We start from the raw sequence: 15,828 nt of genomic DNA on the forward strand, positions 1-15,828 counted from the left end.
GAAGTAGTACTGAATGAGTGTTTGTTGAATGAATGAATGAATGAATGAATGCACTTAGAACAGTACCAGGCATACCTGATGTTACCATTGTCATTGACATCATCATCATCACTATCTTTATTATTAACTCACACGAATTGCAATCTCCCCTGGATTGTTTCTGAAATATTAGTAGCCAAAAAAATTCTGGACTCAATTAGAAATGATAACTGGTCTTTAGATTCTCTTTGGGCACTAGTCATCTTTTATCTACAGTAACTAGAGGATTTTGCCACTTGTAATGTTATATGTCAACAATGTTTACAATATAGTGAAGATCTGGCTTAAGCAAGATTGTGAAGCAGATTAAGTTTGGGATACTTCATCTCCTCTTTCTGTACTTTTCTCTCTTTTCTGAGCTTTCTGTCACTTAGATCAACTTATTTCTCCCATCGTGGAAAAACATTGTCTTATAAACAAATTCAGAGTTAGCTGTTAGTGATTTAAAGTATCACCTCTCTCAGAAGGTTTGAATTTTAAGACAGGACACTAGGGACAGAATAATGCTTAACCTGATGCCCAGAATCCCTAATGTTGAAGGTGTTGACATATGGTGGGTGGGGGAGGCAGATGGGGATGGGTCTTTGCATTGCACCTCAAGTGACATTATGGCGGGGACTTTGGCCTGTGGTAATTAGTGGCTTAGATCACCTCACCCTTCACTTACAGGCTCACTCCTTCTAAACAACAAAAGTATGAGAGGGCAGAGGACGACAATGGACCCCAATGACACCAAAGCGCTTTCCAATTAATGTTTTCATTCTTTCATGTAAAACACATGCAGTGAAAAGAGAATGGGATTGAGAGTTAGAAGTCTTAGCCCTGCCTCTAATTAAGAAACACTAATATTTCACTGCCAAGGGCCTCAGTCACACACGCATGGAATGTGGTTGCTAAATGAATGAATCAATAAAATTTTTAAACAAAAAAGACAGATCAAAAGATTTGGTAATATTTGGGAGAATGGAGAGGATGGGATGAGAAGAAGAGAAGTCAGTATGGTACATCTAAAATCTTAATATCAGCAAAAGTCATTTTGTGGCTCTATTGTGGCTTTTCAACAATAAAATTCCATGAAAATGACTCTTCCAAATTGTCAAGGGCCCAATCTTTGCGCTAGACAAACTGAACTCCCAAGAGATTTAATAGTTGTTTGCTTTGTCTCTGATTTTAATATCCTACAGAAATACATTTTGATTAAGTCAGTAAATTGCAATGGGGAGAGACATTTCAATTTCAAAAGCAAATTCAAACATTTCATTGACTGGGTAGTTACCCCTAAGTACGTGGTTTCAAAAACCTGAATTCCATCTTCATTCAGCATCAAATTAAAGGATTTAAAAACAATAAAAAAACAGGGGCTTCCCTGGTGGCGCAGTGGTTGAGAGTCCACCTGCCGATGCAGGGGACGCGGGTTTGTGCCCCGGGTCCGGGAAGATCCCACATGACACGGAGCAGCTGGGCCCGTGAGCCATGGCCGCTGAGTCTGCGTGTTCGCAGCCTGTGCTCCATAACGGGAGAGGCCACAACAGTGAGAGGCCCGCGTACCGAAAAAAAAACAAAAAACAATAAAAACAGATGAATTCATTTCACAAGCAGAATGGAAGGGAATGAGAATATACATGAAATAGTGTTAGAAACACAGACTTTTTCATTACTCAGTGATATTTTACTTAATAACTAAGAGGTCAATGATTCGTTGAATTACTGCTAAGAAACATTTATTTGTGTGATCAAGTGCTAAAAAGTGGTGCAAGAGATTAGTCAACCAGGTGTTTTATTCTCATTTTTATAGTCATAATAATTTCTTAACACACATCTGTACATATTATATGCACTTTAAACAAAACTCCTAGACCATCACTGAATAACACAAAAATTTCATTTCCAGAACTAAGAAAAAAGTGGCTTAAAGTAAGCAATATGAAAATATTGAATGGTACTAGAAAAAGATTTTTTAAGGTTAGTTTTACATTTACCTCCTGTATTATTTTAACACTTTCATGGCAAATGGCTCAGTGAGGACAGGGTATAGCATCAGCGTGGATGGAAGGAATCTCAGAGCAGCTTAGTGTAATGCAACAAATATTTGAGTATCTACTTTGTCCCAGGCATTACAGGAGTGCAGGGGACACTTCTGTCCACTGGAAAGCTCTACCCAACTTCCCTGCCTAGCTTTATCTGTATATCACACAACTCCACATCCTGCTCCCCCATCCAGGACCCAGACACAGCAGAGTAGACCAGGAGTGATCAACTGACCAAACAACCCACAGTAAGTGCTGGGCCAATCAGATTCTCTCTCCAGAACAAAAACTAAACCCTGAAGCTGAGAGGTCGGCAGAGCTGACCAGGCGCAATGCTGGTGAGTAGGTGGAGAAAGGGCATCTTGGAAGAGAAATGGGAACCTCGGACAGATACACAAAAGAGCAGAGACAGAGGCAACATGAGGGGAGAACTGGACAGACAAGAGAGGGGCAGAGATGGAGGCAGAGACTACAGACAAAGATGGACAGCAACAGTGACAGATGGAGAGAGATGACAGACAGAAACTGATAAAGACAGATGGCAGCAACAGAGACAATCAGCGGCAGGGCAAGCAGCAATGGGCAGAGACGAACAGGAAGACACAGAGATGAGGAAAGGAGAGAAGAGGGGAGGGGACGGAGAGGCATGGAGCCGGGGGTGGGGGTGGGGGGCAACAGAGCATGAGGCAGAGCTGAAGAGGACACTGCAGAGCAAGAGACCCACAGCAAGACCCAGAGAGTGAGTGAGGAGAGAGCTCAAGATCCTCGGAGACGGTACAGGAGAAACTGAGACCCAGAGGGAGATACAGAGAGAGAAGAAAACCAGAACCTTCAAAGAGAAGGCACTGCTAGAGACAAGTGAGAGGTGGGCATTGTGAAGCTGGGGGAGAGAATGACAAAGTTAATTCCTGTATCAGGACCCACGAAACAGAGGCCACTCCAGTGGCCCACATCACAGATCTCAACCTAAGTCAGCCTGAACTTATGGGAAACAAATCACTGTCAAGGAAACCTAACACTGGTCACAATCCTCCAACGCAGCTTGAGCTGGCTCACCTTACCCTAGAAAGCAGGACCAGCTAGCCTTCTAAGGAAATCCGCAACCTCCCAGGCAAACATGCCCCGGGTCTGAGATGCCTCTCCTAATGCTCTATAAAACTTGCTCCTGGGCTGCCCTGGTGGCGCAGTGGTTTAGAGTCCGCCTGCCGATGGAGGGGACGCAGGATCGTGTCCCGGTCTGGGAAGATCCCACATGCCGCGGAGCAGCTGGGCCCGTGAGCCATGGCCGCTGAGCCTGCGCGTCCGGAGCCTGTGCTCCGCAACGGGAGGGGCCCCAACAGTGAGAGGCCCGCGTACCGCAAAAAAAAAAAAAACAACAAAACCCGCTCCTGCCTCAGATCCCTCGGGAAGAGTGTTCCACGGCTGGTAAGGCCCTGCACTCCCCCAGTCCATCCAAAAAAGGATTGTTTTCCCTTAAATAAAGGACATCGAAGTCGTTACTAAATTGCTTTAGTTTTATCATTTGACAAGAATAACGGAGAAAGGTGGCACAGTGAGTGAGCAGGAGCACTATCCCTGGATGGTCTAGCCAGGTGGGAAAAGTATCAAGGGGAATTTTACCTGACCCAACGAGAATGGCTAGAATTTAGGACCTCCTTCGTCTTTTAACACTACCAATTATTGTTTCAAAATGGCAGATTGAGCACATGCATTTACTTCCTCATCTTGAATGATAGCTGAGAAATTCAAGAGATATACACACAACAAGAGAAGAGTCACCAGCAGGCATGAGCTCAGTTTCTGGAAGATGAAAAGTAGATAGAGGACGATGTGCTACAGAAGAAGCCAATTTTAAAATTCCAAAGGGATCTGGAAAAGGAGGGGGCTGATGAGACTCAGGACCTTGAAATGCTAGTAGTTACTACCTCAGGTAGGAATGGGATCTGAGCAAAAACTGGGAAACCAGTTGAAAGTCTATAGAGAAAAAGTCCACTCACCCTGGAACACACGGCCTCCTCCATCCACACACCCTGGCAGCCACTTAGTTACCTCTCAAGTAAAGAGACTCATGGGTTGGCTTGGAAGCAGTAGTCCTGCAACTGCGACATCCACCAGAATTGCCTGGAGGACTGAATAAAACCCAGGTAACTGGGCCCCATCCCCCAAGTTTCTGATTCACTAGATATAAGGTACGGCCCAAGAATTTGCATTCCTAACAAGTTCCTAGAGATTCTACCACTAGAAATTAACCAAACCAATTTACTTAATCTCTTTATTAAACCTGAGTTCCTGCAGTGGGAATAGTGAGTGCCCACAGCATAGAGTCATAGTGAGATTAGAGGAGATGAGACATGTAAAACCTTTGGCTCACTGCCAGGCGCACATGTGAGAAAGGCTGTTTAATCTGTGCGAGGTCATGGTTTTAACCCATAATTATAATTGGTGTTTACAACTAGTATAACTCTCTGGGGGAGAAAAAGCCCTGATTTATACCATTTGCCAATTTCTGAGGTGTAAATACTCCCACATGGCAGAGTTCAAGCTATCAAGATGAAGTCCCTGAACCAGGAATAGGGAAAAGATGGGCACGACCAGATCTTGAGAGGTAGGACCAGCCAGCTGCACCTGCCCCAGCACTCCACGGAGGAAAACTTCAGAGACAGAAGGACCCCCAGGGTTAGCAACAGTTACAAATTTTGAGGTTCACCCAAACCCAAAGAGAGCAAGCTGCAGATGTAACCTTTAATCAAGGTAAAACAGATAGGCTACACTGATGACCTTGCAAAGAGTAAACGAGGAGAATAAATACTACAAACTCCCACCCCTCCTTCCCCATCTCATGGTGGTGTGAAGCCAGACAGGAAGCAAGGGAGCCTATTGACATAAGCCGTGTGGGTCAGCCTCCCAGGCTGCAGAACAGGTTACAGAAGAGAATGGCCCGAGGGAGGTACAGAGAAGATAAGCAGTGCACTGGCCCTTGTAGACACTCAAAGAACAGCCTTACAGATTGCATCATGGAACTCTAATCAATTCCGTCCCAACAATGCTGAGAGGAAACAAAAGTAAAGAAAATGTAAACTTAGAAACCTACGTAGATAAAATAAATATAGTTTTATCCCTCAACTCCATTTTCTTTGCCATAGTTATAAAGCTCTACTCTAAAATATGCTTTCCAAATTCACTCTTAATAGAAACCTAAGTTAAGCAGGAGATAAATAGTGGTAAAATTTGCCAAAATAGTATCATCTTTCAAATGCTGACTCCAGTCCTCTGAGAATGCTGGTGGCGGGTGCCTACATCATTGCTTTAAGGGAAGAAGGAAGTAACAAGAGGCCATCCTTCTTCTTTACAGAAGCACCTAATGTCATCATAGACCCTTTAAGAAGCTATGAGAAATGAGAGCCTTGAGGAACTCTCAATTAATTGTTAACATTAATAATTACAGGATTGACTCCGTTAATTTCAGAACAACAGTTTTATGCAACATAGGACTAATCAAAAGAGTTGTCATTTTAATTGACAGAATGAACAATCTTAGGATGAGTAAGCAAACCGATTCTGATAATTGGCATAATTCTCTAATATCCAATCAGAAGAGCTAAGTAGTTTTGTCCTTAACAGCCACACATGACTGTTAGAGCCGAGACCAGGAGAACTGAGGGAGACACGGAAGTTAGCCAAACTGCAACCTGTTCAGCAAGACTGCACTTGCACAGAGAACAGCCAGAGCATCAGACAAATTCCAGCATCTAAGGTAGGCTGGAAACGTACAGCAATGGGTAAGCAACCCAAAACCTCATGCCAAAGAAGACAGGGCAATGGGACATCCCAGAGGAGGGAGAGGTTGTTAAGAAAACTTCCACCACATCAAAACAAAGCTTCACACATCCTGCAATCTTCCCCTTTAAGTTAACGTAAGGGATCTGGTTATCCCACATCAAATCTCACAAAAAAATAAATAGATATAAAATCTCAGAATAATTTGGGGTGAGATGTTTACAATGGAAAAAAAATGTGTGGTGAGTATTGAATTGGTATAGCATCTCTTAAATTTTTGGCAAGTTTGCAATGCACATTGATCTTCAACACGCACTCCTCAATGAGCCCCAGCTTCACAAACATCTCACTCACTTTTGCGAGTCCCAGTCTCTAGCACAGTATGTGACACAAAGGAGGTCTGCCATGTCTATGAAACCGGACCGTAAGCTAGTCTTGGCTTTTCATTTTCATTTGTCTTTGATTTTTTGATTCCTCCATGAAATCGGCACCCCTCCTTCAGTCATTTTCTTTTATTTCTTTCACTAAAATAAACATGTCATTCACCTCCTAGTCCCTTCTCACTTCCAGCTCACAATTCTTACATAATATGTCCGCAAGGCTTCTCAATTTAAGAAAATGAGTCTCCCAAACACACACACACACACTCACTTGCATGTGTCCTTTGCACACAGTTCTGTGCGAGTCTTTCATGTCATTTACCATTACGGTGAGGGAATTCATGCTGTAATAGCATTTAAATACACAGTAGATAGTGAAGCCTCCCAAAGGACAAGGGCAAGTTCTGTTTTCATTTCATTTTGATCATGTGGTCACTACTAACATCACCCTAAGTGACCCTGTTTTACTAGATTGTTTGGGCAATGCCATTATTAAGGAGAAAATAGCAAGTGTTGGCAAGGGTATGTTGTGGAGTGATGAAAACTCTCATACACTGCTAGTGGGAGTACACATCCAATATATGCCCAAAAGACATGTGCAAGAATATTTGTAGCATCAGTAATAGCAAAAATCTGGTAACAACTCACACGTTGTTGGAGGAGGTCAGCGAGAGGACATGACCGCTAGTTGACCCTTGAACCGGACCCAGGCAGAGACTCCTCACCCCCTCCCCTGTCCTTGGAATGTACACTCTGCCCACCACTCCCACAGTAGGAGCGGTTCCAAGGAGAGAGGAAGGTGTTGTTGAGACCATGTAGACAGAATATGTGACTTAACCCAGTTAAGGCCTCTATTTAAGCTTTAAGTTTTGGCAGGTGGGTGCAGAGATCTACTCGTCTTGCAGTGCCCACGACGTGCCTGGTAAGTAAGTTCCCTTGCTTATTAAACCTGCCACCTACCAATCTGGAGTGGTCTGCCTCTTTCTTCCATCTCTCCTTGCCATCCCTGTAAGGGGGCCAGTTTACAAAGCAACACGTGACCATCAACAGCAGAATGGATAAATACAATGTGTGGTATGGTCATACCATAAAGTACTATACAGTGAAAATGAGCTGATGCCAGTACATGCAACGACAGGGATGAATCTCCAACTGACAAAGGATCCATGCTGTATGGTCCCACACATACAAAGCTCAAAAACAGACAAAAATAAACTGTAGTGTCCAGGAATGCAAAACAAGGTGGTAAAAATATGGGGAAAAATTATGAGGAACTTATGATCACCACAAACTCAGGAGATGTCTCCCTTTGGGGAGTAACAGAGTTGGGAACAGGAAGGGTCCCGGGGATTCTGGAGAGCTGGCAAGATGTCGCTTACATGGTGACAGCACGGTATTTACTTTACACAAATGTGTTAAGCTGCACAAAATTATTTTATGCGCTTTTTTATTATGGTATTAAACAATAAAAAAGGTTTTATAAAAACAAGGGAGAGGAATGGAGACAAGATAACTGTTATTAAACTACCAAAAAGATGGTTTTCAGGTGGAAAGAGGAATGGGCTAGGTTTTGTTCCACAGGGCAGACTCGGAATGAGCAGTTTCTGTAAGAGGGCAGATTTTGGTGAGACCAGACAATGATGATAAAAAGAAAGAAGGAGGAAGGGAAGGAGGGAAGGGAGGGGAAGAAACCGGTTCACAATTACAGTTGCTTAAGAAAGAAAAGTGAATGGGAGGGATGCTCTGCAGAAGATTCAAACACTGGAAAAGGAATTGCAAAGTATGTCCCTTCAGACCTAAGATTCTGTGATTCTATTTCTCTTTCTCACCAGTTATAGGTGTAACCACTTAAAGAGAAAACAACAGCAACTACAACCATGGTCCAAATACCCTGAATGTATAAAGCAGATACTCACTTTACAAAAAGGGCTTCTTTGAATAAATAACTAAAGTATGTTTTAAATGTTCATTTACAAGCCATTAACTATCTAACAAAAAATAAAGAGGAAGGGACAAATTGAGGAGCTTCAAGGTAATGCTGAAGAAACCACTGCCAAAGGAAGCCCAATCATAAATGAAGAGCTGGTGTTGGAAAGAACGAAGCCAAAGAGTCCATTTACCACAGTGTTCCTCAAATGCATCTATTCTTTTATGAGAGATTATTAAAATATATGGATTTTATAAAAATCATGGCGTTTAGAAACCTTGTTGCCTTACGTTAAATCACAAGGCTTCATCCTGTCAATCCCCCAGCCAATGTCAGTCAATAGATTAAACTTTTGACTCTTTCAGAGAAAGACAGCTGAGCCAGGGTTGAAGGTTATCTTAGAACATATTACAAGAAAAAAACAAGCTCTGTTGAACTGGTAGTAATCCAGATTATCGCCCACTGCCCATTCAGAGTAACAATGGATTTTAACCAGTGTTCTGTTTTATAAATATTCCCATGGCTCAGCCCCTCTCTGAGACACAACATTACCCATGGCTCTCACCCTGTTTGCTAACTACTTAACATCAACAACCTGAAGCAACTTGACTGTTACAAAAACACAGCTGATTTAGCAATCTGTAAATTATACATGTACATAAATCTGTGCCAAAATGTGTTGTGCTTCACTCCTGCTAACATGCACGGGTTCTTAACTGGCACCTACAATTGTTTGATATAGGTTTCCGAACACTAAAACATATGTTCCGCCTAGAATGGGACCATTTAGGGTAATATTTTTGTAGTTTCCTGGCACTGAGGCCTGCCAGCCTTCCTAAGACAGATCTATTTGCTTCAGTGAGCATTCTGACAGTAAGTGCCTACAGATTTAAGCAACCATCAAAAAATATTCTGGAATAACACTTTCCAACCATGAATATAAAGAGAAACAGGCTGGCTTTGCCTATGTGGCCATGAAGTCAATAGAAGGATCTGAAATGATCATAAGCAAAATCAAACCCCATCTAGGGTGCTAATTATTCCTTCTGATTACTTACAACTATGCAAAAAAAAACAGATAATTATCAAATCTCACCTTCAAATGGTTTCAGAATATATCAAAGAAAGTTAAACTAGATTTTAGTGCCACCAAGACCAGTAATCTTTTAAACTTTTTTTAAAATACAATGTCAGGTTTAAATAAGAGTTGCAGCCAGGAAACATTGTGGAACAGGGGCAGGATCCTTGGACCAAGATTCAGTAGAATGTAACTTACTAAGGGTAAGGAGGATTTCTTGTTTTCCACTATGTCCCCAGTGTCCAATAAATATGCTCAATAAATCTTTGTTGAATGAACAAACCAGTAATGACTGCTGACTACTCCCTGAGCTGCCTCTAACTGCCTTTTTCTAACTCTGCCTCTTACTAACCAGCTGTAGGTAAATTACTTAACCTGAGGATTCTTAGTTCCTGAAATCCAAAATGGAGACACTGCATCTCCTTTGCTGGCTTATGAGCATCAAAGGGATATTCCATGAAAAGTAACTTAATACTTTACAACGGGCGCACAGATAAGTGCCGTTATCCTCCCTATGGCTCCAACTAAACCATTGACAAAGGTGAAAATACTGTCCTTCCTTGAAACAGAATTAGATTCTTCTTTGCCCTATTATTCTGTTTGGATGTGGTGGCATGGCTGTTAGCCAAAATGGATGCTGTTCCTGTTGTTATAACATTTTATTTAATCTCCACTGGGAAACTGTGCTCCTCTAGAGAAAATAATGGTAATACAAGGAAGATCGTTTCATGGTGTACCATAAGGAACATGACGCTGGGGTCAAGGGGCTTAGGGTCTCATCAGTTCTGCCCTTAAGTATTTGAGAAAGTGCACTTGCTTTCATTTCTTCATTTATACAATGATAGGGAAGGAAAGGCAGATGACAGAGCACCTAAGATCTCTCTCAGCCGACAGTTTGATGATTTCCCAGACACCAGATATTCAAATGTCCCAGAACAAAGCCCGTTCTATTATCCATTAGCATATAATGAGAGATTTTTTTAAGGATGATAAAAACAGTTCCACAGGCTAAGTCATAATGGCTGGAGAAACAATGATGCTACAAGAAGGATGAATGATCCCCTCTAAAGAACTGCCTCAGGCACTGTCTGTCTGCCACTTTCAATAAGTCACTTAATATTCTTGGGACTCAGTTTTTTGATCTGTAAAAGAGGAACAATAATACTGCATAGAGCCACTAGGAGAAAATACCTAATAAAATGATCAGAAAGTATTGCTATTTTGCTCTATTTACAATAGCCAGGACTTGGAAGCAACCTAAGTGTCCACTGACAGATGAATGGATAAAAAAGATGTGGCACATATATACAATGGAATATTACTCAGCCATAAAAAGAAACGAAATTGAGTTATTTGTAGTGAGGTGGATGGACCTAGAGTCTGTCATACAGAGTGAAGGAAGTCAGAAAAACAAATACCGTATGCTAACACATACATATGGAATCTAAAAAGAAAAAAAAATGGTTCTGAAGAGCCTAGGGGTGGGACAGGAATAGAGACGAAGACGTAGAGAATGTATTTGAGGACATGAGAAGGGGGAAGGGTAAACTGGGACGAAGTGAGAGAGTGGCATGAACATATATACACTACCAAACGTAAAATAGATAGCTAGTGGGAAGCAGCCGCATTGCACGGGGAGATCAGCTCGGTGCTTTGTGACCACCTAGAGGGGTGGGATAGGGGCGGTAGGAGGGAGACGCAAGAGGAAGGAGATATGGGGATGTATGTATACATATAGCTGATTCACTTTGTTATAAAGCAGAAACTAACACACCACTGTAAAGCAATTATACTCCAATAAAAATAATAAATAAATAAAGTATTGCTGTTTTAAGGTAAAATGCTATTTAAATACTTTAATGCCCCCCCTCCAAAAAGGGGCTGGTGGATTTTAGGAGACAATCAATATTTTTAAATAGATTTTTTTCCATCACAGTAAAATAACATAATGCTTATAGATACTGTGATATTTCCAAGGGTCCAAATTGTTTTTTCTCTTTGGGTTCAGGAAATCCAATGAAAGGGGTCACTAAAAACTTAAATCCCACATTTCAAGATCACAGTCTTTCTGAAATAATAGATCATTTTAAATGTTCATCCACCTCTCCTCCCAAGATGTTTTGGTTTTGTTGTTGATGTTGTTTGGTTGGTTGGTTAATCAGAGTCAAGCTGTTGGAATTGGTGCTGAAATTAAAAGGTCAGTGCTAACAATGCTGCCAGGCACTTATTCTATTGACAGGCTATGCCTGCTTACGGTGGGGGGAAGGGGGGTGTCCAAGAAGATCAACTAAGCTAGAAGGTATTCTGCCTTCTCAGCTCCAGGATTTTTTGTAATTGTGTCAGCTCCAGAATTCATGGTTTTTATTATTTTATTGTGGTATTAGCTCTAGGATTCTTAAATTCCTCCAGCAAGCCTAAGGAACCTTGTGATTGCTACGTTTAAGATTCTCTTGCTGCTCTCTCCACTCAAAAACAGAATAAGGTAAATGTTAGACGCAGTTTCACCTCTAACTTAAAGAACACTGCCTCTTCTCCAAAAAATGGAATTGTCATTGATATTTCTGAGAAAGTTTATGTCACTGGCAATGGGATCCCCAAATAGCAAGATTCTCTTCATCTCCCTCAACAGGCCAACAACAAAGCACTCACAGCAAATTAACTCTTAGATGGTGATTTTACTTAAAAAGCCACGAACACCTCCAGCTTTTTCATGGTAGAAGGGTTCATTGTGGCTGTTCATGTAGAAATTATCATCCCCTTCCCTCCCCAGGTAATGGCTGTGACCTTGTTCTAAAAGCCACCTTAATTTGAGTGAGGAAGTCCTTGAAAGGAAAGGTGATTGACACAAAATTCTTCAAGTCACACGATAAATGATCATTTTTTAAGTACTTGAATAATACATGACGATTTGCTATCCTAGTTGCTAAGTTTTTATTATAAGATAAACTTAAATCACTTTTTAAATTAAAGAGTATTTCCTAGTAGCATAAGTCACTTTCATGCCCTTCCCCTGAATCCCTAACTAAATCCCAATAGAAGCACATAGTTTTAACACAAGCTCCTTAAGGCTCGGTAATGGTGGTATTTACACATTTTTAAAGCCCATTTCCTGAGTTGGCTCTTCACCTCCTCCTAATAGAATGTCATCTGTCTCTGGAACGACAGTGGTCCAGGAGCCTGTAAAGAGCATCTCTAGGCTTGTCCTCTTTCATTTTAGCCCTTTGATGAACGGGTGTGCATTGCACCTTCCAACTGCTGGGTTCCTGTTTGCTCTGTAAGTGCTTTAGCCGGGAAGCTTTGCTGTGGGTACTAAAGGCTTTTGAAATGTTTCCATTCCATCTCTGCTCCTAGGACTCTCGCCTCCCACCGCTTCATACCGTCTTAACGCCGCTGGGAAAGAGAGGATCTGGGAGCACAGCTTTATTGAATAATAGATACATTTACAGGTTTGGTGAGTTTGGGAATGTATAGGGGAGCAAGAATTATAGACATAAAACACTGCTGTGGTTTGGAAGAGAGGAACGACGACAGGTTTGTACCTGTGACCACTTGGCCAGCTCTGCACTTGTGTCCCTCCACTTTCCACCTGAGTCCAGGAAACTCTGCCCCTCAGGAGACTTCACTTAACCTCGAAGGGTTGGGTGGCTGAGGAGGTGGAATCGGGCAGCCTGTAGCCCGTCCCTAGGTTCCCACGTCCCTACATTCGTACTTTTCAGCTGCCTGGATGGAAGGTGGAAGCAGCCGCATCCTCCCACCACTCGGGGGCCGGGACTCGGAGTTGCGGGTCTCTACTGGGGCTCTCTCCCGGTAGAGGCGGCGCCGTGGGGAACGGCCAGAGAACCCAGAGAGCCTAAGTGGAGGGGCGGGCAGTACCGATGGGGGAACGCGCTGCCGTTCCTAATGAGACCAGCTTCCCATTACTTTTCCCAGTACTTTGCTCATCAACTGTCACACTCCCTGAAGATGAGACCGAGAAGGTGCGAGAAAGGCCCCAAAAGCGACCCCAGGAGAGCTCTCCTCTTGGGATGGGGGCCCATCAGACCCCGCCCTGCCCTGCCCATCTCTCCTAGCCCCGGGGAGGCAGCCCCCAGCGCCCGCGCCGCGGCTCCCATCAGAGCCCCGGGGTTCTGCTGCATCTGCTGGCGCCGAGCGGCGGGAGGCGTCTGCAATAAAGGCACAGATAAAAAGCAGGGGTAACAAATCCGAATGCATCTCTTACCATTGGACCGCCGGACAATATTCTCCAGAAACGTGTTTTGCGGGGCCACCAGTCCCTTCCTGCCACCGGCCATGGTCATCCTCCCTGCAGCTCGGGGTCTGGGGGCGTCCCGGCGCGGCTTCTCAGGACAGCAGCAAGCTGGGCGCGGGGCATACGAGCGATCCCGGCTCGAAGCGCCCCATGCGCCCCAGGGGGACCCGGCCGGGCAGGGGCGGCGGCTCCCACCGGCTGCCGCCCTAGCGCCCTCTTCGCGCCTCCCTCCCCGCGGCCCGCCTCGCACTGCACTCGCGCGGGGCTCGCCTCGCCGCAGCCGCCTCCGGGTGGGCGGAGGGAGCCGCCGCGCCCGGGCCCGCGGCGCCCCCTACCGGGCGCGTGCCCCCCGCCGGCCTGCGAGAGACCTAGCGGGGCGCTCCCGCAGCGGCTGGGAAGCGGAACGCGGCGGTGGGCCAAGGCTGGGCGGGCAGCGCCACCCTCTGGGCACAGCCGGGAAACCTGTTCAGGACGCGTCTTGGGCTGGATAGAGAGGAGAATAGAGGAACAGCTGTCTGCGACGATGTCGCACGGAGTCGAGGGGGAGCATGTTGCAGTACCTCTCCTCGTTTGCTCCGTTTCAGGCTGGAGCCCTTGGGACCGCTGAGGCTCTTAGAACACCTTCCTGCTGGCCCCTAGCATTTCTTAGCCTCAGTTGTGAAAGTTGCCCCACCTGGATTCTGAAGCCAGTGTTTGACCACTAATTAATGAAGCACTGTAAGCGGTCAGACTTGCAGAGTGACTGGGTGAGCTCCAGAAGAGCTGTCTTGGTTTGTTCTTAAAGATAACCAAAGGCAAAAAAGCAGGCTCTAGACGTTTGACAAGTTTCCTTGCTGACTGACTTGATTTCCACTCTTATCCAGAGAATATTTTACTAAAAGACCAAGAAAATACATGTATATATACAGAAAGTTTTTTTTTTTTTTTAGCTGAAGCACAACCTGTTATGATCAGTGTGTGACATTAGGACACAGGAACAGTGTGTCTGACAAACTTATAAACAGGGGGGCTTCTCTCTGAGGGCAAATGCTGGGGGGGGGGTGCAGGCATGGGGGGGTGCAGCTTCCCTGGACATTTGACATCAATTAAAAAGCGCAGCCTTGGCTTGGTGGATGGGCCACCCTGCTGAGGATGATGTGCTGGTCTTCATATCTGCCTCCTGTTATAAGAATCACATCAACCCAAGGTTTCTGGGCAGGAGCTCAGACAAGTTTGTTCATCAGTTTTGGGAGATTTCTACCTGCACATAGGCTTTATCTGTCTTTTCACTATGTGTCCCCAGAAGGTGTGTGATCAGAGACTAAAGAAATGCCCCACAAAAAGAATGAGTTGATAGTATTCTAGTTAGTTCCAGGCTGGGGCAACCAACAGTCTACACAGGGATGTAAGAGGAAAAAAAACTGTGCAACCTCAGTTGTCTGGGTTAACCATCCTGACACATCCTAATGTATTGCAGATACCATCTCAAGTTTATTCATCTCCAAAACAGAGGAACTAATTCTTGCCCAGCAATCTCTCAGAGTTGCTGTGAAGATCAAACGTAATTATGTAGGGGACAACACTCTAAATTGTGAAGTACTACACCAAGGTCAGACGTCATCATTAGAGTGACTAAATAAATTGGGCCATTACAGACATCACCCTGTGTCTCATCTTGTGGAGACACAAAATAAACAAATGACGGCTGTTTGCAGAGTTAGGAAGGCTTGCATGGGCTTTGAAATCAGTAATGATACACTTCTTCCATAAGATAACATTCTAACCGGCACAGCTGTCACCAACCCAGAGCTGTGATTTCTTAAACCCTAGCTCCGTCTAGTGGTTCTTTGTTCTATTACAAATGAGACAACAGAGTCGATGAGACCTTTGAAATGTATTGATGCTGAGTTGGTTCAGTGGTGTCTGCCCACTTCATTTAAATACATTCATTTGAATAAGGTTCTTAAGGTTATGTTATCTACTGCACAAACATGCCCAAGGGAAGACTTTTCATAACGGTATTAAAAACCTATCAAGCAACTTCATAATCCTGCTTGTGAAATGAAGATAAAGAAAAGAATGGGTGGGGGGGAAGCTATCAGAGAGAATTAATAAAATTTCTCAGATTTTAATGAGCTCTCATGTTTCAGGGCTCGAGTATAAAGGAAACAGATTATATTCATTTGAGGTGAGAGATGTTAAAGCCTTGGTATGCTACCTAATAAGAAAAAGAAACAAGGAGATATCTTCCATTTTAACTTCAGATGTGCTACTCCAGTGGTTCTCCGTGTGCTGTGTGTGTGTGTGTGTGTGTGTGTGTATTGGCACCATTTTGAATGCTATAATTTTTAGTGGCACACTCAAAGAGATTA

General features: G+C 43.8%; 1 protein-coding gene across 2 annotated transcripts in view; it reads right to left on the reverse strand.

Annotated features, from left to right (window-relative positions):
- KCNH1 (potassium voltage-gated channel subfamily H member 1) overlaps window positions 1-13,526 on the reverse strand; it is a gene marked incomplete at its 5' end in the record, with an annotated part of 415,511 nt that extends 401,985 nt beyond the window's left edge. For both annotated transcript variants that reach the window (XM_081224401.1, XM_081224400.1), the window contains one exon: window positions 13,448-13,526. In XM_081224401.1, the coding sequence (XP_081080527.1) occupies window positions 13,448-13,526 (79 nt within the window). The remainder of the gene's footprint in view (window positions 1-13,447) is intronic.
- Between the last annotated feature and the right edge of the window lie 2,302 nt (window positions 13,527-15,828).

The sequence above is a fragment of the Mesoplodon bidens genome, assembly GCF_964165515.1.
Source record: "Mesoplodon bidens genome assembly, chromosome: 2".
Lineage (NCBI taxonomy): Eukaryota > Metazoa > Chordata > Mammalia > Artiodactyla > Ziphiidae > Mesoplodon > Mesoplodon bidens.